Here is an 18,728-nt window from a genome sequence, read left to right as displayed (position 1 = left end):
GCTGGCAGTGGCCAGGTTTACACAGCCATGGACCTGTCAGTGGGTGGAGGGCCGGGGCGGTGCTTCTTGGCAGTGGCCTGTGGCCCTGGCCCAGGGCTCTTTGCTTCAGAGCTTTTGTTGTCCCCAAGCAGGGAGTGTGAGGGGCAGCAGGGTGGGAGCAGCCTAGAGGAGAGGCAGCCGGGGTTGGGAGGGTGAGTGCCGAGAGGAGGGCAGGGTGTGTGTCTGAAGGGCCAGCCCAGGGGTCTGCAGACGGGGGGCGCCCTACCCACCCTTGGCACCTGGGGAATGGGTGCCAGGCCCCCACGCCTTGGGACTGGGACCTGCATTCTAAGTGTGCTCTTCAATAGCCTCCTGGGCTCCACTGGGAAGGCCCCACCCACCCAAGACTGCCAGGGTTCCTCTCAGAGGGCTGTCTGCCTTCCATCCTCCCAGGCTGCAGGAAGGCACAGTGAAAGGGCACGTGGCTGGCTCAGAAGTGTCTTTAATGACTACAGCGAGCAATCAGCAGAGGTTCCCTGAGAGGTTCAGGAGGGGGTCCAAGGACCTTGGGCCTGGAAGGGAAGGGCCATCCTCTCTCCGCGTGACCTGGAAGGAAGGGAAGATGGGTCATTCTGCTTGTTCTGTCCCATCCCCTCCCCGCCTCTGCTCCTGGTACCTTTGGGAGCTGCTGGGTGGAGGCTGTGGGAAGGGGGTCCCAAGCACAGGGCCTCTGGGTGCTGCACATCTCACAGCCGGGGCGGCCTGGGGCGTTGATGAAGGTGCACGACGGGCAGGGCCAGCCGGGCTAGGGAGGTGAGCACACGGTTGCTGCTCGCCCGCTTTCAATGCCCACAGTGCCAAGGCCACCCAGCCCAGTCCCTGCTCACCTGAAGGGGGCTGAGCAGGCTGGAGCTGGCTGGCTGAGAGGTTGGAGGCAGCCCCAATGACTGTGGGAACAGGCGGCCTAGTTCCCCATCCATCTTGTGGGGACGCTGAGGACTGCGTCCTGCGACAGAAGGGGTGAGACTTGGGACCATGGCGGGCTGTACTCCACCTTCCTCATCCCGCCCCAATCAAGGACTGACCTGGGGCTTCTCGGGGAGCTGAGAGCAGGTAGAGGAAAGCAGGGTCTCCATCCCGCCAGACCCCATAGAAAGCGAGGCTGTGTTCAGGGACACACAGGCACCTCCCGATGACCCAGCGTTGCACAGCTGGTGGGAAGCCGAACTCTGAGAACACCTGGGGCCAGAGTGTCAAGAGTGTCACCCAGGCCGCCTCCCGCCACCCCCCACCTGGGTTCCCCAGACCACATGCTCACCTGCTCCTGGAGGGCCCTGATGGTGCAGTGGGGGTGAACCTGCAGTGAGACATGGGCAGAGGACGCAGCGTCTTCAACTGTGACCTGGAGCCTGGACCAGAATGGAGGTCACAGGTAAGGATGGGGGACCTGAGAGGCCTGGGGGTCCAGATGAGAAAGAGGTCCCAGGCCTTACCTGATGGGGCCAGGAGGAAAGTAGTTCTCCTGGAGCTGGACCCTGAGGGCCACATGACGCTGTGCCAGGATGGCTGCTGCTTGGGCTGCTCCCTTCTCATCCCCACCCTCTACGGCCTGGGTCAGGCGCCCTGCCAGCTCTTCTGCAGGGGAAGAGAGAGCCATCGCAATCCCACACTGGCTGCTTCCCCCAGCCCCTCCGGCCGCCTGCCTTTACCTTTCTCCATCAAGTCTCCAGGGCTCCAAGGAAGATCCACCTTGGGTTGGGGGGCCTTGGATGTGGGCACTTCAAGGGGACTGGGCAGGGAGACAGGGCACGTTTCTGGGCCTAGGGCTGGGGGCAAGCTGTCACTGCCTAGGAGGAAAGATATGGGCTGGGCTGGTGATCTCTTTGAGATCGGGCCTCCCATGGAGTACACACCCAGGCCTCTGTTCTCTCACCTCAGGCTTCCAGTACCTTTGTCTCCTCCCTCCTCACCTCAGCCCATGCCAGGGCCCTGCCTTGGCCACATTTCGAGCCAGACCTTGGCCCAGTCTTGGCCCTTGCACACCCCAGAGGTCCCTGCTGACTCCACTCAGAGTTGCACTTGGCTCGCTCTTGGGCTCTCAAGTCCTTCTGGCCTCCTTTGCTGCCCAGTCCCACCTGCAGCCCTCCTCCAAAGGGGCTGGGCCACTTCTCTTGGCCTGTACAAGCCCTCTTGGCCAGCCAGGAAGCTCCCTGGGCCTCACAGCAGAACCAGCGGAAGTCTCCAGGAGTCCTGCAGTCAAAGTGGCCTCCTTCCAGGGAACTCTGACGTCTCTCCTGGCTCTGCCATCAGCACAGAGCACTCTGGGCTGATCCCATTCCAAACAACCCCTCTCCAGCTGCTGCTTGCCCTGAGCGTGCCACCAGCTCCCCTGCTTACCTCCCACTTGACGCCCTGCCCATGTGGTGCAAATGCAGCTCCTTTGCCTCAATATTCTGAGCCATCTGCCCACTCAGATAAGCAGGGCTCCCGAGCACCCAGCACCAGGCCTGCCTGGAATCTCTGAGGCCTTGAAGGAGTGCTTGCTACAGGTGCAGAATGCACATGTAGTGAACCAACCAACCAATGTATGCATGAAAGAAAAGTGCCTTTCTCCCTCCGCAGATGCTGCTGTCTGGACCTCTCTTCCATCTCACTGTGTGCTTTTTGCTCACCAGCTCACCTCCTTCCCTGATGCACTGGCTGCCTGCAGGACCCTCTCCTTGTTTCTGTCTTCCAGTGACCTTGATTGACCTTTTCTACCCCCAACTTTTCCTCTTCAGAACCCAAGCTCCTCCTACCTCCTTTCCCTCTCACATGTTTTAAGAACCTGACAACTTCTGTGCCCTCCCAAACAGGCCCTCTGCAGTGTCTGTTCCTTCCAGCTTCTCAACCATTAACTTTTCCATTCAAACCTCCAGGAAATCCAGCCAATTCCTCTCCTAAGCATCTCTGGAAACATCCTTCCTCCAGCCCTGTCTGCATCACCCACACGAATGCAAGGTTCCACCAGTCTTCAGAAACTTGAATCTGAGCCTGTCACTCCCACTATCTTCCACGCTTCTGATTGTCTTGTCTTCTCACCCCGGTTCTGAGGGTCTGCATATGCTGCCCCTCCACACCTGTCTGGCACTGCCTTCGGTCTTTGTTCCTTTTCTCTACTTCCTCACTCCTGGGAGTGCTCCCTCATCCCCAGCAGTGGGCAAGAGGGGCTCAGCTTTCCCCATTACTCTCCACATCCAAGCCTTGGGGGTTGGGGCTACTCCTGCCCTCTTGCAGAACAAACACTGGCCCTGGCCTGGTGAATCTTCACTCCAGGGCACTGACCACTCTGTCCTTCCACGGTAGCATCTCGGACTAGGGCTGCCCACCGCTGAGCTTCCTGAGGGTTGGCGAAGTGCAGACTGAGAGTCCCAGGCCCTCCCGGTGGAGGCTGCAGCTCATGCTGGCAGGGGCCTCGGACTGTGTAGGAGACTGACTCCAAGGGCCACTCCAAACTGACCTGAGGAGAGGGAGAGTCCAGGCTCAGTGCCTCCCCCAGCACATACTGCATGATAATCAAAGGAATACAAGGTAACGTTTGTCGACTACTTACAACATCCTAAGCCTTTTTACCCGTGTTATTTTATGAAACCCTCACAGTAATCCTACAAAGGGAAGTACCAGCATTATCCCCATTTTACAGACAAGGAAACAGAAGCAAGGAAAAGATAACGGTACGTGGCTAGCAAACGGAAGAGCCTGGCTTCAGGTTCAGCGACCAGGCCCAGAGGCCAAGGCCGCACGCCCCCGCCGGCCCCACTCACCGCCCCGGGGCCCGCGCCCAGCATCTCCAGCCGGAAGCGCCCTGGTCGCTCGGGGTCCGCACTCAGCTGCAGCCTCCGCAGCTGGGCCTCCACGTCCAGGCCGGCGCCCAGCGGCCTCACCGCGGCATGCACGGCCAGGAGCACCGCGGCAGAGCCGGGGTCCGAGCCCGCGGCTGTGCCGCCCGCCGGCGGCGCCATCTCCGGTCCGGCCCCCGCACTGCCCCCCCGAGCCCGCTTCCGTGGCCTTGGGTCGTTGAACGCCTACACCGGCCGGAAACTGTAACCACGAGCCTGGGGTTCCGGGCGCTGCCCGAGCGTCGGAGCCGTCTGCTGCTCCCGCTTCGCCCACGATGGCGCTTGGCCCGAAGGTCTTCCAACAAAAGCGGGTGAGGCAGGGCTTTGAGGCCTGTACTCCAGGCAGAGCGTCAGAGACGCCAGCACCGGCCACGAATGGAAGGCCCTAGAAGCTCGGGTTGGGGCTGAGCTCGGCGGTCCTTGTGAACTCAAGTTATCCGGCTCCCAAGCCGAACGCTATTCGGGAGCCTCTTCTGGGCCGCAGCCCACCTCCCGACGCTCACGCGCTTGCCGCGTCCCACCACCCACACCTCACTACTCCACTAGGCCCTACGGGGAACTGGGAAGCCACTGGGGCGGGGCCTCGAGGGCCGCGGCCAATGAGCGCTAGGGTGGGAGGCAGGTTCGCACGGCCGAGAAGATGACGGACAGGGGTCATACCCAGTAGGAGCGGACATCGGGACTGAGCGGCGGATGCCACCCCCAATGACTGTGCTAGCTCCCGGTTCCGACGGCTGGAGCGGGCCATTCAGACGCGTGGGGCCGGACCTGGCAGACGCTTGTTGTTGTCCGGCTCCGGGAGGCAGAGGTCGTTCGCTCGCTTGCTCGGGCCCTCTGTGGCGGTCGGCGGACAGGTCGGTCGCGATAGTAGGGCGCCGTGCAGGGGCGAGGCTATGTCGCGGTGGCAGTCCGCAGGGGCCGGCAGGGCCGGGAGTAACGGGACGTCGCCGCGGAGCTTCTTCCCCCGGATACAGCGCGGCCCGAGCGGAGGCCGCGGCGCCTCCGCCCGTTCTTGAGGAGCCCGCGCCGCGCAAGGCCCACCCCGCCTTCTCAGCCGCACCGACGCCCATCGACCTGACCCTGCCGAGTCTGGCCCGGCCCGATTGAGCGCGGCGCGAGCAGGTAGGTGTACGCCCTGTGCCCGGCGGCGACCCGGGCTGTCCGACTACAGTGCCCAGCGGGCTTCGCGCCGGCGCGCACGCGCGCACCCCCAGGCGCACGGCTGCCTGGGACGCGTAGTTCCTGCGCCCCTGCTGGGGTTTCCCCCGGGACCCGGCGGACGCTGGGGCGCCCTAGCGGCCTGTCTGGCCGACACTCGGGGGGCCTCAGAGCTTCTCTCCGCCCTCTCTCATACTTTTGAAGTAAAACGGAGGAGCTCATGGGTTTCCTCTCTCCCTCACTAGAAAGCCGTCTGTAGAACAGGGAAGAACGCCGCGTCCAGGTGACGGCAGAGCCGAGCCCCAGGTGTCCTGGTTCCTTACCGGGAGCGGGTTTTCACTCTGGCCGGAGGGGAACCGCAGGAGTCACGCCCCTTCGCGGACTCCCAGGGCCTCCTTGGTGGGATGGAGAGTGTTGAGGGAGAGACTAACCCAGCGTCCTCGGGGTTAGCAAGATCCCCGGTGGGTCCCCCGGCCTGGCCAAAGAACTCGTGTGAGGTGCAGGAGGTGTAGCTGAACTGGGCCTGGACTTGCCGATCTTACCGTTTCTCCTGCCAGTGCTGAAGGGCTGGAAGCAGGCTGCAGGAGAGGCCCAAGTTGTTTACAGCAGCACCTCTTACTGCGAGGAGGGCTGAAAGTGGAACCCCACGGGCCAGATTCCCATGGACTGATCTCCGTCCTCAGGCAGCACTAGCCCCTGGAGCACAGACCCTTCCCCGAGGACATGAAGCTGCTGGAGAACTCCAGCTTCGAGGCCATCAACTCGCAGCTGACCGTGGAGACGGGAGATGCACACATCATTGGCAGGTGAGGTTGGGGCTTTGGGGGCTGGCCTCTTAGAGGCCACTCTGCACTGGTTCTGGTTGAGCGTGGGAGGTGGCATGCTCCACGGTCCTGCCTGCGTCTCTAGGATTGAGAGCTACTCTTGTAAGATGGCGGGTGACGACAAGCACATGTTCAAGCAGTTCTGCCAGGAGGGCCAGCCACACGTGCTGGAGGCTCTGTCCCCACCCCAGACCTCAGGCCTCAGCCCCAGCAGGTGAGTGGGGGCAGGGCCTGCCTATGGGGGACTGGCGAATGGGCCAGCACTGGGCTGACACTTGTCTCTGTGCAGACTGAGTAAGAGCCAAGGTGGCGAGGATGAGGGCCCCCTCAGCGACAAGTGCAGCCGCAAGACCCTCTTCTACCTGATTGCTACGCTCAATGAGTCCTTCCGGCCGGACTACGACTTCAGCACAGCCCGCAGCCATGAGTTCAGCCGGGAGCCCAGCCTCAGCTGGGTGAGGGTGGGGCTGGGGAAGGGACCTGCAGGCCCACAGCCATCCCAGGTGTCCTCCCTAACTTACCGTGCTCAGCCCGCTTCATTCCTGCTGCCGGGCTCCTCGTCAGCCCCGACTGTGACCATCCTAGGTGGTGAACGCAGTCAACTGCAGCCTGTTCTCAGCTGTCCGGGAGGACTTTAAGGCCCTGAAGCCACAACTGTGGAACGCGGTGGATGAGGAGATCTGCCTGGCTGAATGCGACATCTACAGGTGGGCCGGCGTCTCTGCACGGGGTGGGGGTCCTAGGTCTCCGTGGCACTGGGACCTCACACCACGTCTCACCCCCCACCCCCCCAGCTACAACCCAGACTTGGACTCAGACCCTTTTGGGGAAGATGGCAGCCTCTGGTCCTTCAATTACTTCTTCTACAACAAGCGGCTGAAACGGATTGTTTTCTTCAGCTGCCGCTCTATCAGGTTGGCTGGCATCTGTCTCCCTCCCTCTCCTACCTCCCTGTTTGTCCCACACACCTTTTCCCCACCTCATTCCTAACTTTCTCCTTCTTGGACATCCTCCCTGAAGTCAGCAGTAGGCTGGGGGCAGGCGATTTTAAGACTGGTCTCCCCTCCCCCCAGTGGATCCACCTACACTCCCTCGGAGGCAGGCAACGAACTGGACATGGAGCTCGGGGAGGAAGAAGAGGAGGAGGAGGAAGAGAGTGGAGGTGGAGGTAGCGAGGGTGGGCCTGAGGAGCCTGGAACCATGGAAGAGGACAGGTGTGAGACCGCCCCAGCAGCCTCCCTCCATGAACCCTGGGGTGGGCAGGGCAGGGCCCCCTCTGCCTGGGCTTCTGGGTGTGGGCTCCTCAAAGCTCACTGCACACCACCCTTTGTGCAGGGTCCCGGTGATCTGTATGTGAAGAGGAGAAACAGAGGCCCTAGCTTCACCCAGCTTCGAACAGTGCCTGGACCTGCCCACCTGAGGGCCCAGGTCCCGGCGCTGCCACAGCACCAGCCCACCCCAGGCCATGCCTGCCTAGCCTGTGGCTGTCCACTCTCCCCCACAGGCTGCTGCTGTCCACACTGTGGCTGGACTAGACAGTACAGGGCCTGGTGGGAAGAGCCACTGCCCTGCTCACACGAACTGACACAGGCAGGGGCAGCTGGACCACAGAGTTTATTTTTGTATTTTGTGTGGGCTCAGGCCTGGGCCTTCACACTCCAGCCTAAAGGGCCGGAGACCCAGCAAGTGGTCCCAGGGGTCATCTGCCCACTTGTACCCCCCACCTTGCCCATTGGGCAGCGTGCACTGAGTGTCACTTTGCTGCAGCTGGTTTGTTTCCAATAAAAGTTTCTGTGAATTAGCGTGGACCTAGACTCACGAGGCGTCAGGGCGGGGCCTGCGTCGAGGGCGGGGCCTGCTGCGGCTGGTATCCTAGCAACGGTCTTAAGGAGCTGTTAAGCCACCTGGACCCGCCGGTTTTGAAATGGAGCCAGAAGTGTTTGATGCAAGCAACCCCTTTACAGTAGAAGGCAACCACCTGATTCTAGACCAAGACCCATATGAGACCGACATTTATGAAGTCCCGGACCCGGGGTTCCTCAAGGAAGAGAGGGGTGAGGTGGCCTGGGCTCACTGAGGCACAGGTTCTGTCCTCGGGAAACGCAGCGCTCCCTGGGCAGTCTTCTAACTGGGCAGTGCTCCCAGGAGGGCCCTTGGCTGCCCACGACGTCCAGAGTTAGGGGCCCAAGACCACACTGACAGCTTCCACTGCCGGTTTGCAGAGTCGTCATTTTCGGAGCGGGCCCCACAGCTTTTTACCAACAACTCACGGTGGCAGAACATGGCTCTGAGTGCCCGTGCCCGCCAGCTGTGGCTGCTCCTGCGTACAGGCCTCCAGACCTTTGTGGAAAAGGTGCGGCTTGGCCATGGCATCTGTGTCAAGGCCTCTTTCCTGATCTGGGTCTTACCCTAGGGTCCCCAGTAGGATCCCAGCCGGGGTCCTCTTGGCATCTCTAGGCAGGTGCCCTGCCTACCCCTAACCCCTGGCCCCTGCCAAGTTCACTGCAGTCTTGTTGATTCTGGCCCATAGGAAAAGCGAGCTGAGCTGCACGTGGCACGCTTGATGCATGGGCTGGAACCCCTGCGGCACCTGGAGGTGGCAGCCGGGCTCTGTTCGGTGGCACAGGACCCCGTGGGCAGACGCTTCGTGGTGCTGGACGGTGCAGGCCGCCTGCACCTGCACAGAGAGGATGGCTGGGCACAAGAGAAACTGCTGGCTCCAGTTGCACTTACAGGGCTAGTGGCGGTGCTGGGCCCTCTGGGCACTGTGGGCCGCTTTGTGGGCTGGGGCCCAGTGGGGCTGGCCATACTAAAGTCCGACCTTAGCCTACTGTGGCTCAGTAAGCCAGGGAAGCACGGGGTGCCAGGCCGCGAGCCCATCTGCTGCCTGCCGGTGCCAGATCCTGGGCTGCTGCTGGTGGCGGAGGCAGGCGGAAGCCTGGTGCTGTGGAAGTTCCGTTCAGGGGGCCGCTGCCTGGTTCCCCACGGGTCACCTCTTCAGCTACCACCAAGCATCTCAGGTGCGCTTGCGCGTCTGGCTCTGGGGCCTCGGCCTCCCCATCATGACCTATGCTGCTTCGCAGCCTATGGCTCAGCCGTGCTCACCTTTGATCTGCAAACCTGGGCTCTCATAGATGTGCGTCGGAATCTGCACAAAACGTGAGGGGGGCGCAGGGACGGGTGAGGGAGGGCGGAAACCATGAGGCGAGGCTGCGACGGAAATCCGGTCGTCAGAGGCGCAGGTGGATGCATGCGCGTGCGTGCACACGGCAGTGCACACGCACACACGGCAGTCCACACACGCACACACACACGGCAGTTCTGAGTCCAGCCGGCCTCCCTCTCACTCCTCAGCACCATCTTCGACCTGGAGTACTGTAAAGAGGTAGAGGCCATGGTGACAGCTTCCCGGGACAGCACGGTGAAAGTGTGGGAGGCTGACTGGCAGATCCGGATGGTGTTCGTGGGACACAGAGGTGCGCTGGGCCACGGTGGCTCCTGAAGCCTGGTCTCCCTCCACCCTGGGCACGGCCCTCTGCCTTCAAGAGCCCCTGGCACACAATGTCTGCTTCTTCCTTGCCAAGCTTCTCCATCCTGGCTGCGACCCTGACCGAAGCCTCCCCCTTTCTTGGTCCCTGGGACACACGAGTGATACACACCCCTCCCGCAGGCCCGGTGACCGCGGTGGCCGTGCTCCCGAACACAGCCCTGGTGTTGTCGGCTTCACAGGACGGGACGCTGCGCACGTGGGACCTGCAGGCAGCGGCGCAGGTGGGTGAGGTGGCGCTCACCTGCTGGGGCCGCAGCGTGCCATCGGAGAGTGTGAGCCGTCTGCTGGCCCCCGCAGGCCCGGGCTGGCCCTTGCTCTCCTTGGGGGCCCACAGTGTGGGGCTGTGGCGTGCGCGGGAGCTCTACTCGCCGTTGGCGCAGCTGTCTGCGCCGGTGCTCCACCTGCAGTTGGCGCCGGCGCTGCCCAAGCCCACCGCCCCGCACGCGGCGCTGCCCGCCCGCCTCGTGTGCGCCTGCGCCGACGGCTCAGTGTACCTGGTGTCGGTCTCTGGCGGACACACCGTGAGCGCGCTTCTTCTGGAGCCCGAGGACTGCGCCGCCGCCGTGGCCTACTGCCTGCCTCGTGAGGTGCTGTGGGTGCTGACACGCGCTGGACACCTGCTGTGTGCCAATGCAGCACGCTCCCCAATGCGGGTGTTGCACCGCCTGTGCCCACCGCCACCGCCCGCGCCCCAGCCCTGCTGCCTGCACCTCTACAGCCACCTCACGGACCCCGCCAGTGCGTTCACCAACTGGGAGATGGTGTGCCAGTACAAGGGCGAGCTGTGCCGCAGCGATGTGGCCTGGGCCTGGAAGGACAAGAACCGGTGGGTGCCGCAGCCAGCTAGGGCTGGGCAAGACAACCGGGCCCGTGCCAATGGGCTGTGGTCGCCGATAGGTACCTGCCCGTGGTGGGGCACACTGATGGCACCCTGTCCGTACTCGAGTTGCACTCCTCGAAGACGGTCTTCCGAACGGAGGCACACAGCCCGGGCCCTGTCACTGCCATCGCGTCCACCTGGAACAGCATCGTGTCCTCTGGTCGGTACCTCTCCCCCCTCCCCGCCCCCACGCCGGCAGGGGACTCCTTCCCTCCCCAGAGGCGCCACCGTGGCTCCTGCCCGCACAGGGGGAGACCTGACTGTGAAGATGTGGCGCGTCTTCCCCTATGCCGAGGAAAGCCTGAGCCCCCTGCGCACCTTCTGCTGCTGCCACCCGGCAGTGGTGCTCTGCGCCCTTGGCAAGCGCGTCACGGTGGGCTTCGAGGACCTGAACAGCGCCACCTATGGCCTGGTGCAGTTTGGCCTGGGCAGCAGCCCTCGCTGTGATCACCGGCCCCAGGATGACCCCACGGACCGCATCACAGGTGAGGGAGCAGGGCCAAGGGGAAGCCCAGGCCTCCAGATGGATCCGGCCCCTAAAGCTGAGTTCTGGCCCCCAGGCCTGTGCTGCTGTCCCACGCTCAAGCTGTATGCCTGTTCCAGCCTGGACTGCACCATCCGCATCTGGACAGCGGAGAACAAGCTGCTGCGGTGGGCTGGGGAGGGGTGGGAGCGGGGAGCAGCTGCCTGGGTTTCCTGCCTTCACCCTACTGGAGCCTGGCAGCTGGAGAGGGTGCAGGGGTGGCCGGGGCCTTGCCTCTGTTCCTGCCTTGGTGTTCTACTCAGAGAAGCAGGGCTGGACTCTCACCCTGAATCCCCTTCCAGGCTCCTACATCTGAACGGTGCCCCTCAGGCCCTAACCTTCTGCAGCAACAATGGGGACCTTGTCCTGGCACTGGGCTCCCGCCTCTGCCTGGTGGACCACAGACTCTACCTGCCCACATCTTACCTGCTTAAGGTGTGCAATAAGCACAGGTGGGCGGGGCAGGGCTGCTGTGGGCAGATGAGCCGCCGAGGCCAGGGCTCCAGGCTCCTTTCCCTGTTCAGAAGCTGTACCAAGAGGACCCTGATGGGGTGAATGATCCTCCACTGCCGCTGACCAGCCAGGAGTCACTGACTGCAGCCCAGCTACAGAGGCTTGCCAACCTACATGGGGTGGCCAGCCTCAGGTCTGCTGAGAGGCCTGGCTGAACTGTCACAGAAGCCCCCACCCAGCTCCCCTGGGTCAGGGCCTGGCCACATGCCCCCACAGGAGACCCCAGAGCTCCCAGGCCCATCAGCCACTCACTGCAAGCCCATGCCAGTCCTGACCGTTTGTGGTTCCCCACCAAGGGCCTAGCCACCCACCCCAGGGCCCCAGCCCAGCCTCTGCCCTGCCCCACTGGCAATGCCATCCGTGTCTGACATGCCCCTCCCTGTCTGCAGCACAGCCTTGTGTTTCATCCATCGCCGGACAACAGCCCCTCAGCAGCCAGTGTTGGAGGAGGTGGGGTGGCTCCCAGTGCCCCCCCAGTCCCCAAGCTCAGGGCCCTCCCCTTCAGTCCCTGGGGTAGGCCTGGGATCCCTGCACTTCTCTGGGTGGCACATGACAAGGCTCAAGGAAGAGTGAGCTGACTCCTGACCCCCACCCCAGGACTTGGAAGTCCTGGTTGCCCGGAACCAAGACCTTCAGCAATTGAGACTGGGGCTGGAGAACCCGGCAGCCCGGCCCCAGCTGACTTGGCAGCAGCGCCAGCAGGCCTTTGATAACTACTTACATCTGATCTACGGCCAAGGCATGCTGGTGAGCATGGGGCCTCCCCAGACCTCGCTGTGCCCTGGGCCTCTGACCTGCCTGTGTGCCCCGCCTCCCCCCAGGGTCTGGATTCTGAAGCAGAGCCCCAGCAGCAGTGGGGCACGGTGGCCCTCGCAGTGGAGAGAGAGACCTGGGACCCAAGGGCCCAGCCCAGAGATGGCCCTGCTCTCGGGGGCACTGAAGCCCCACCATTGCAGGACGTGGGGACCCTGGGCAGGCGCTTTGCCCGCCTGCCCCGAGTCCCCTTGCCTCTCCCACCCACCTACCGGAGGGTGCACAGCAGAGCATCCCAGGTGAGGCCTCCCACTCTTCCCACCCCTGCCCTCACCTCATAATTCCTGCCCCCCACCCTCTGACTCCTCCTTCTGCCCCAGCTACTGGCCCGCTCCTCCCTGAGCTGCGAGCTGGGCCTTGGTCTGGACCTGCAGCTGCAGTGGGACCGGCTCAGCGAGAAGCCTCTGGCCTGGGATCTACCATCCCCCGACCTGGGGCAGAGCAGGGTGAGGGCCTGGTGGGAGGAGGCTGCCACCAGGGGCAGAGCTGCAGGGACACTGGAGCCCCAGGCCTCTGTCCTGTCCCCCCCCAGACCTCCCTGCTGCTGCAGAGGAGGCCCCAAGAGCTTCTCTCCAACCTCAGTGGCTTCTTCCCTGCCACCATCCATCCTTACAAGGTGAGAGCCCCAGGCTAAGCTAGAGGCGCCTTCCTCCGCAGGGCGCCCTTCTTGAGGACCCCATCTTCCCTTGGCTGCGCACCTTTGTGCCAACTCTGCCCTGAGGGCCAGACCCACTTGCACCCCCCACCCCCAGCCCAGTTTCACAGCTGCTGCTCGCACTCTGGGAACCAGCTGCCAGAGGGCCAGGACCCCGGAGCAGACTCGGGAAGCCAGAGCCTCTGCTGCCTGTCCCACCTGCAGCCGCTCCCAGCGAGTGTCAGGGGTGGGCCTCTGGACTGTGCACGGGAGACCATTGTCCCACCCCAAGGGGAGTGGAGTCACCGGGAGCCACCTCTCCACTCTGCCCCCCTCTGCCCCCTGATGCCCAGACAGACCTAGCCCCTCCCCAACGCTCGCATCTGGCACTCCCCACTGAACCTTCCAGCTGCTACTCTATCCACCCAAGCCTCCAGTACGCCCCCGGGGGCTCCTACTGCCCCCCTCCCTTTTTTTCTTCTTGGCTGCTGTGCATAGCTTGTGGAATCTTAGTTCCCTGACCAGAGATTGAACCCTGGCCCTGAGCAGCGAGAAGGAAGTCCCTCCTATGGCCTGAGGCTGAGCCGGTGCAGAGCGTGTGGGTGTTAGGGCTCCCAAAGGCTAGCCTCACCTGGACTTCCCTTCTCGGCCACCACAGTGGACCGCACTCTGCCTGTCCTTCTGCCTGACTCTGGGAGGTTCTCTCTTCCTGACGGGGGTCGTGAACAGGGCTGTGAGCCTGGCTTAGCTCCCAGACATGGGGCTGGTGCCCGCTAGGGTGGTCTCTGGGGTAGACAGAGTTCAGGCCTTCAGCTCGGCCCGCTGTGCCCTCCCTGCAGTACTGGCCGTGGCCCATCCGCTTCCCAGGCTGCGTGCCCAACTCAGTGGTGCTGCAGCAGATGTGGCCACCTGAGGAGGTCAGCGGCCTCGGAGCCCTCCGCGGGTTCTCAGGCAGCTGCGAGAGCAAGGTGAGGCAAGCAGCAGGGCGGGGTCTGCGGGAGGGCGAGCCCCTCCCCAGTCCCCGGCCCATGGCCAAGGCCTGGCTCTTGCCTCTGCAGCAGCGCGGGGACCAGGAGGACCTGTGGCTGTTGCGGGGCATCAGGCAGCGCCGCACCAAGAAGCAGCAGAAGCTGATCCAGTGGCTGAGGGACGAGGAGGACGAGGACGAGGAGGAGCTCGAACTGGACTGGGGCTCGGAGTCCCCGAGTTCCCCGCACAGGCTGCCCTCTGACCCTCTGCTGGTGCCCATGAGGTTGCGAGCGCAGGTGGGCATCAGGGGCTGGGCCAGTGGTGGCGCAGGGGTGGCCTAGGGAGGCAAGGTCTGCAACTGCTGCTGCTGCTGCCCCTAGAGTGCCAAGGACCCTATCCTGAGCCTCAAGGGCACCCGTGAGGACACCGCCAGGACCGAGACCGACCTTCACCACCCCCAGTTCCGCCACGCACAGTTGCTCTGGGAGCAGCGCTATGGGCATCTGCCGAAGTTCCTGCAGTTCTTTGTTGAGCAAAACTGGTTTAAAAAGCTCTTCCCCATCTTCACCCTGCAGGTTCGGGGGGGTCTCAGAAGCATGGACTCAGGGGTGGGAGCGGGGAGGCTGGAGCACCCGGGGTGACAGCAGGGGGCGGGGCTCCGCAGGCCTACCCCGAGATGGGCACGGTGGAGGGCCTGGCCTCGGCGTTCGTGGACCTGCTGGAGGAGGCCTCCTGGGCCGACCGTGTGCATGTACTGCACGCGCTGCAGCGGCTGCTGCCGGACCTCAGCAGAGAGTTCTGTAGCCGGCTGCAGGGCACCCTCCTGCACTTGCTCAACCTGGAGCAGCCCCCCAGCATGCAGGTGAGTGCCTCGCCCCCAGCCGGCCCCACCCTGCTCCGGGCGCAGGGCACTGATCTCGCTCTCCACCTGCGCTCAGGACCCGGTCCAGAAGCAGTTTGTGATGCTGGCGCTGCAGCTGCTCCTGGCGTGCTCCCTGGAGTCCCGCGAGGTGGTGCTGGAGCTGATGTCCTACTTCCTCTACTCGCCAGCCCCCTGCCGGTGAGTCCTGCTCCCACTGGCCCTCTCCGCTGTGGGAAGCCACCCACAAACCTCCCACACCTGCTGCAGGCCGGAGCTCAGGAAGCTGCTGGACGGACTCGGCCTTCAGGACCCGCAGGGCTTCCTGTTCAAGGAAATGATGACCTGGGTCCAGGGCCCAGACTCCAAGTCCAAGGCCACACTGCGCAGGCGCTGCTGCCAGAAGCTGGAGGAAATGATCCAGCAGCTGCAGGTCTGGGTGGGCCGGGTGGGGGCAGGGCTGGGCAGCCTGCCCATGGAGCCTCTTGTCTTCTCCTCAGGCTTTCCCCAAGTCCGGGGGGTGGTGAGGGAGGGAACCAGGTGAGGGCAGCGGGCTCCTCTCCCTACTCCCACTCTGTGCCTCCTCTGTCCTCCCCTGCCCTGTCCCCGTCTCCCAGGATCTTCCTGTACCTCCCCAGGAGGAGGGGAAGGTGGGGTCTCTGCCTTGGACCCTGGTGCACCCTCCCCTAGCTGTCTCTCCTGCAGATGGAGACCATGCAGCTGTCTGTAGCCAAGTTGTCAGAGGTGCTGCCCAAGGTCTCAGAGACCTCAGGACTTCACCCCCCTTCTAAAGAGGCCCTGTCGCAGATCTCGATGCTCTCTGGGGCAGCTGGTCACGTCTCTGTGACATCCTCCAACATCTCCCAGACACCCTATCTGGTGGTCTCACCGGGGGTATCAGACTTGACCACCCCGGAGCCCCAGGCCCAGCAGACACTGGCGCAGCTGCACTTTGCGCGGACCCGACGTGCGCTGTCGGAGACCCTGATGCGCTTCTGCCTCCAGCCTGAGGTCTTCTTGCGGTCCTCCTCACCCTCCATACTACCCCATGAGATGCCGCCGCGTGAGATGCCGCCCAATGAGATGCTGCCCCTGGCGCAGATGGTCTGGTCACAGTCCAAAATGCTGGACCTGGGGCCCATTGATGCACTCAACTTCTTTTGCGAGCAGCAGCGCATTCGGCAGCAGGGGCCCCTGCCCGAGGAGCCCTACAGCCCACCCCCAGGCCCTCCCCCGCCCCTGCAGGTCTGTGGCATGGTGGTTCCACAGTCCCCGGATCCCCGGTGAGCAGGCCATGGGCTCCGGGGTGAGGCTGGGGCAGAGCCTGTGTAGGGTGGCTGAGGCACTAGCTCAGCCAAGCCCACCTCCCCACCCGACAGGCACATCCTCCGGCTTCAGGAGGCCAGGGTCCAGAGGCCTCCCATGAGACTGAGGGGTGAGTGGGGTCAGGGATGGAAATCGGACCCCGGCCCAGCCCAGTTCCCACCGAGCATCCACCCATACCACGGTCTCACCATCCTGCTGGCCCCCCAGGCCGAATGCTGTCCCGGCTCTGGGTGGACCGCTCCCTGGACAGCACCATCCGCATACTGAAGCTGCCACTGCCTCGGGTGGAACTGCAGCCTTTCCCCCCAAACTGGCCCAGGTCTGCCCGTCCGCTGCCCCCTCGGCTCCTGCAGCCTGCCCTGCAGCGCTACTTTCTACCAGATGACACCGACCCTGACAGCTACCGCTGACCCAGCGAGTGGCCTTGGCCTGGCCCTGCCTCCCCCTTCCCTCCAGCATGGAGTCAAGACACAGCTCTCCAGCTGGATGTTTGCCCCAGCTAAGGCTCAGGGCTGGAATAAAGTCCAGAGGCCACAACCCACACACTGGATGCCACTTTCACCTTTGGGGGCCACTGAGGTGGGCAGGGGGTCTGGTGTGTGGTGAACCTGCTGGTGGCCAGATGCATGTGTGAGGCATGTGTAGGGGCCTGGTGGGGTCTGGGCTGGGACAGGATCTGGGCTGGGGTCATGTTGAACAGTGTTCCTGGTGGGGGTGCATTTGTCTGCCCAGAGAAGGAACCCATAGCACGGGCATGTCCCTGCTCAGGCACTCAGCAACCTTAGTTACTGGGGTCAGGATGGGCAGGACATACTAATAGGTAGGCTGGGGAGAGGGGAAGGTCTGGGTGGTGGCAGGTGTGTGTGGGGGAACCTGTAGTAGTTCGATGCAGATGAAACCAGGAGTGGTCGGAGCTTTGCTACCGCTAGGCTGGAAAGGAGAAGATTGATGAAGGGGCCCCGCATGCTTTACCCACAAAGCAGTAAAGGGGCAGTGTGTCCTCTGGATCTTTCCCCTCAGTCACCAGGAGATGGACCTTGTCTGGAAGGTGCACGGTCTCAGAGGGCCTCAGCTTTCATCTGCACTGCCATGAGCTCACAGAGCCCTGCCCCAGCCCCCGCTGGGCCCACGTGTGCACTGGCTGTCAGGACAGCTTGTGTGAAGGGCCAGTGCGCACATCCTGCTGCTGGGAGGCCTGAGCAACGACTTCTTTCCTGCACCATCAGCCTCTGACTTTTGACATTCCTGCTCAATGGTTTTGTGGTTAAAATTGGTTGCTCACACCTTCCCCACAAACCCCTACCTGTGTGGGGTCTTGTTATGGGGCTTCCGGTGGGCAGCTCTTGATGTTTTTCAGCACGTGATGTTCCTTAGGGGCTCAGACGGCAAAGAATCTGCCTGCAGTGCAGGAGACCCCGGTTCAGTCCCTGGGTTGGGAAGATCCTCTGGAGAAAGGAATGGCTATCCACTCCAGTACACTTGCCTAGAGAATTCCATGGACAGAGGAGCCTAGCAGGCTACAATCCATGGGATCAAAAAGAGTCAGACACAACTGAGTGACTAACACTTTCACTTTGGGGCTTCCCTAGTGGCTCAGATGGGAAAGAATCTGCCCACAGTGTGGGAGATTACAGTGTTGGGAAGATCCCCTGAAGAAGGGAGTGGCAACTCACTCCAGTATTCTTGCCTGGAGAATTCCATAGGCAGAAGAGCCTGGCAGGCTACAGTCCATTGGGTTGCAAAGAGTCATACACAACTGAAAAACATAGACACACATGATGTTTTTATAAAGAGGAACTGTGCTCCCTAAAACAAGGATTGGGAAGCCCATGATAGTCTGCTTCTACTGGTGTCTCTATGGTTCAAACTATAGAGGCAATAAATGCTTTAGAAAATGGGAATTCTGGTGGTCCGCTGGCTAGGACTCTGCTCTCTCACTGCCAAGGGTAAGGGCTCAATCCCTGTTAAAGGAACTTAGTTCCCACAAGCCGTGCGGTACGGCCCAAAATAAAAATTTAAAAAAGTTAAATGTCAATTTTGTGATATGTGTATTACAACTATTTACAAAAGTTAATACACCACAAACCATGGAATTTAAATGGATGATGTTATGGTATGTTGATTTTATATCACATGTGTTAGTCACTCAGTAGGACACAGTCTTGTCTGACTCTGCCACTCCATGGACCATAGCTCACTAGGCTCCTCTGTCCATGGAATTACATGTTGAATTATATCTCAACACATAACCAGATGGAACTAGTTCTGCCCCCTGATGCACAGGAAGCCACCTGCGAACACTGGGTTGTGGCGAGGAGGGGGTAGTGTTCAGGCAGGTACCCATCAGGGAGAACAGGCAGCTCACGTTCAAAAGATCCGAGCTCCCCTAGGCTTTCAGGGGAAGGTTTTAAAGACAGTGTGAGGAAGAACGTCATGGGTTTCATGATTACCTCGCACACGGTTCTTTGACTGGTTGATAGTGAGGTAACCGGGTGGGGTCACTGCAGGCAGCCTTATCAATTTTCAGGTTCCAGTTGGTCTGGGGACTGCGTGCTGGTGGTCAGCATGCAGTTAACTTCTCCCACCAGCAGGGGGTTTCGGTACCTGCAAAACCACTCCATGGCTATTGCTCAGGTTATTACTTCTAGCCTTTGTGTAGAAGTCCTTGCCTTTGTTTTATGGCTAAACTATTACTACTTTGTCTTGCTTGACTGCTTTTGTCTTTGCATTTTCTCACTTCTCTGATAATTTTGCTCACTGGAACCTGGGGAAGGCCTAGGAGGCTAAAGCTCTTCTACAGAGATGGGGGGACATTCCAGTGG

At 62.2% G+C, this 18,728-nt stretch overlaps 4 protein-coding genes across 9 annotated transcripts; 3 read left to right on the top strand and 1 right to left on the bottom strand.

The window, feature by feature from the left end:
* Positions 1 to 463: 463 nt before the first annotated feature.
* On the bottom strand, positions 464 to 4,428 carry SHARPIN (SHANK associated RH domain interactor). 2 transcript variants are annotated; one of them, XM_040261549.1, is made up of 9 exons: positions 3,783 to 4,425; positions 3,304 to 3,478; positions 1,689 to 1,826; positions 1,473 to 1,614; positions 1,298 to 1,388; positions 1,065 to 1,218; positions 867 to 985; positions 656 to 784; positions 464 to 585 (listed from the first exon to the last, which is right to left on the bottom strand). In XM_040261549.1, exons 1-9 carry the CDS (start codon positions 3,978 to 3,980, stop codon positions 502 to 504), a joined length of 1,230 nt encoding a protein of 409 aa, XP_040117483.1. In that variant the 5' UTR covers positions 3,981 to 4,425; the 3' UTR covers positions 464 to 501. The 2 variants fall into 2 exon arrangements, with proteins under 2 accessions (XP_040117483.1, XP_040117485.1); XM_040261551.1 differs by lacking the exon at positions 656 to 784 and having other exon boundaries at positions 3,783 to 4,428.
* A 94-nt stretch (positions 4,429 to 4,522) lies between these two features.
* On the top strand, positions 4,523 to 7,647 carry MAF1 (MAF1 homolog, negative regulator of RNA polymerase III). Of its 5 annotated transcripts, none has more exons than XM_040261553.1 (8): positions 4,523 to 4,979; positions 5,699 to 5,821; positions 5,925 to 6,053; positions 6,129 to 6,294; positions 6,425 to 6,546; positions 6,634 to 6,753; positions 6,913 to 7,053; positions 7,175 to 7,647. In XM_040261553.1, the coding sequence occupies exons 2-8, from the start codon at positions 5,739 to 5,741 to the stop codon at positions 7,194 to 7,196; spliced, it is 783 nt and encodes a 260-aa protein (XP_040117487.1). In that variant the 5' UTR covers positions 4,523 to 4,979; positions 5,699 to 5,738; the 3' UTR covers positions 7,197 to 7,647. The 5 variants fall into 5 exon arrangements, with proteins under 5 accessions (XP_040117487.1, XP_040117489.1, XP_040117486.1 ...); XM_040261555.1 differs by having other exon boundaries at positions 5,573 to 5,821; XM_040261556.1 differs by lacking the exon at positions 4,523 to 4,979 and adding an exon at positions 5,250 to 5,476 and having other exon boundaries at positions 5,573 to 5,821.
* Positions 7,648 to 7,803: 156 nt separating this feature from the next.
* On the top strand, positions 7,804 to 9,127 carry LOC120878738 (WD repeat-containing protein 97-like). Its single transcript, XM_040261557.1, has 2 exons — positions 7,804 to 8,192; positions 8,370 to 9,127. Exons 1-2 carry the CDS (start codon positions 8,121 to 8,123, stop codon positions 9,000 to 9,002), a joined length of 705 nt encoding a protein of 234 aa, XP_040117491.1. The 5' UTR covers positions 7,804 to 8,120; the 3' UTR covers positions 9,003 to 9,127.
* WDR97 (WD repeat domain 97) lies at positions 9,039 to 16,449 on the top strand. Its single transcript, XM_040262171.1, has 18 exons — positions 9,039 to 9,095; positions 9,171 to 9,315; positions 9,510 to 10,215; positions 10,287 to 10,429; positions 10,518 to 10,754; positions 10,830 to 11,227; positions 12,127 to 12,357; positions 12,439 to 12,564; positions 12,651 to 12,734; positions 13,592 to 13,720; positions 13,811 to 14,017; positions 14,102 to 14,296; positions 14,386 to 14,583; positions 14,660 to 14,781; positions 14,851 to 15,013; positions 15,286 to 15,863; positions 15,960 to 16,015; positions 16,114 to 16,449. Exons 1-18 carry the CDS (start codon positions 9,039 to 9,041, stop codon positions 16,314 to 16,316), a joined length of 3,978 nt encoding a protein of 1,325 aa, XP_040118105.1. The 3' UTR covers positions 16,317 to 16,449.
* Positions 16,450 to 18,728: the final 2,279 nt, after the last annotated feature.

This window comes from Oryx dammah, unplaced genomic scaffold (genome assembly GCF_014754425.2).
Source record: "Oryx dammah isolate SB20612 unplaced genomic scaffold, SCBI_Odam_1.1 HiC_scaffold_19, whole genome shotgun sequence".
In the NCBI taxonomy this organism is placed as follows: Eukaryota; Metazoa; Chordata; class Mammalia; order Artiodactyla; family Bovidae; genus Oryx; species Oryx dammah.
The sequence above is the reverse complement of the archived record's forward strand: the minus strand, read 5'-3'. Positions and strand labels throughout refer to the sequence as shown.

Coding starts and splice junctions, on each gene's coding strand:
- MAF1 (XM_040261552.1), top strand. CDS start 5,803: ATGCACACATCATTGGCAGGTGAGGTTGGGGCTTTGGGGGCTGGCCTC. Junction 6,054..6,128: donor TCAGGCCTCAGCCCCAGCAG/GTGAGTGGGGGC, acceptor GTCTCTGTGCAG/ACTGAGTAAGAGCCAAGGTG. Junction 6,754..6,912: donor TTCAGCTGCCGCTCTATCAG/GTTGGCTGGCAT, acceptor CCCTCCCCCCAG/TGGATCCACCTACACTCCCT.
- SHARPIN (XM_040261549.1), bottom strand. CDS start 3,980: ATGGCGCCGCCGGCGGGCGGCACAGCCGCGGGCTCGGACCCCGGCTCT. Junction 1,827..3,303: donor TACCGTGGAAGGACAGAGTG/GTCAGTGCCCTG, acceptor CTTTCCTCCTAG/GCAGTGACAGCTTGCCCCCA. Junction 586..655: donor CCACCCAGCAGCTCCCAAAG/GTACCAGGAGCA, acceptor CCTTCCTTCCAG/GTCACGCGGAGAGAGGATGG.
- WDR97 (XM_040262171.1), top strand. CDS start 9,039: ATGAGGCGAGGCTGCGACGGAAATCCGGTCGTCAGAGGCGCAGGTGGA. Junction 12,565..12,650: donor CCGACCTGGGGCAGAGCAGG/GTGAGGGCCTGG, acceptor GTCCCCCCCCAG/ACCTCCCTGCTGCTGCAGAG. Junction 14,018..14,101: donor CCATGAGGTTGCGAGCGCAG/GTGGGCATCAGG, acceptor TGCTGCCCCTAG/AGTGCCAAGGACCCTATCCT.
- LOC120878738 (XM_040261557.1), top strand. CDS start 8,121: ATGGCTCTGAGTGCCCGTGCCCGCCAGCTGTGGCTGCTCCTGCGTACA. Junction 8,193..8,369: donor TCCAGACCTTTGTGGAAAAG/GTGCGGCTTGGC, acceptor TCTGGCCCATAG/GAAAAGCGAGCTGAGCTGCA.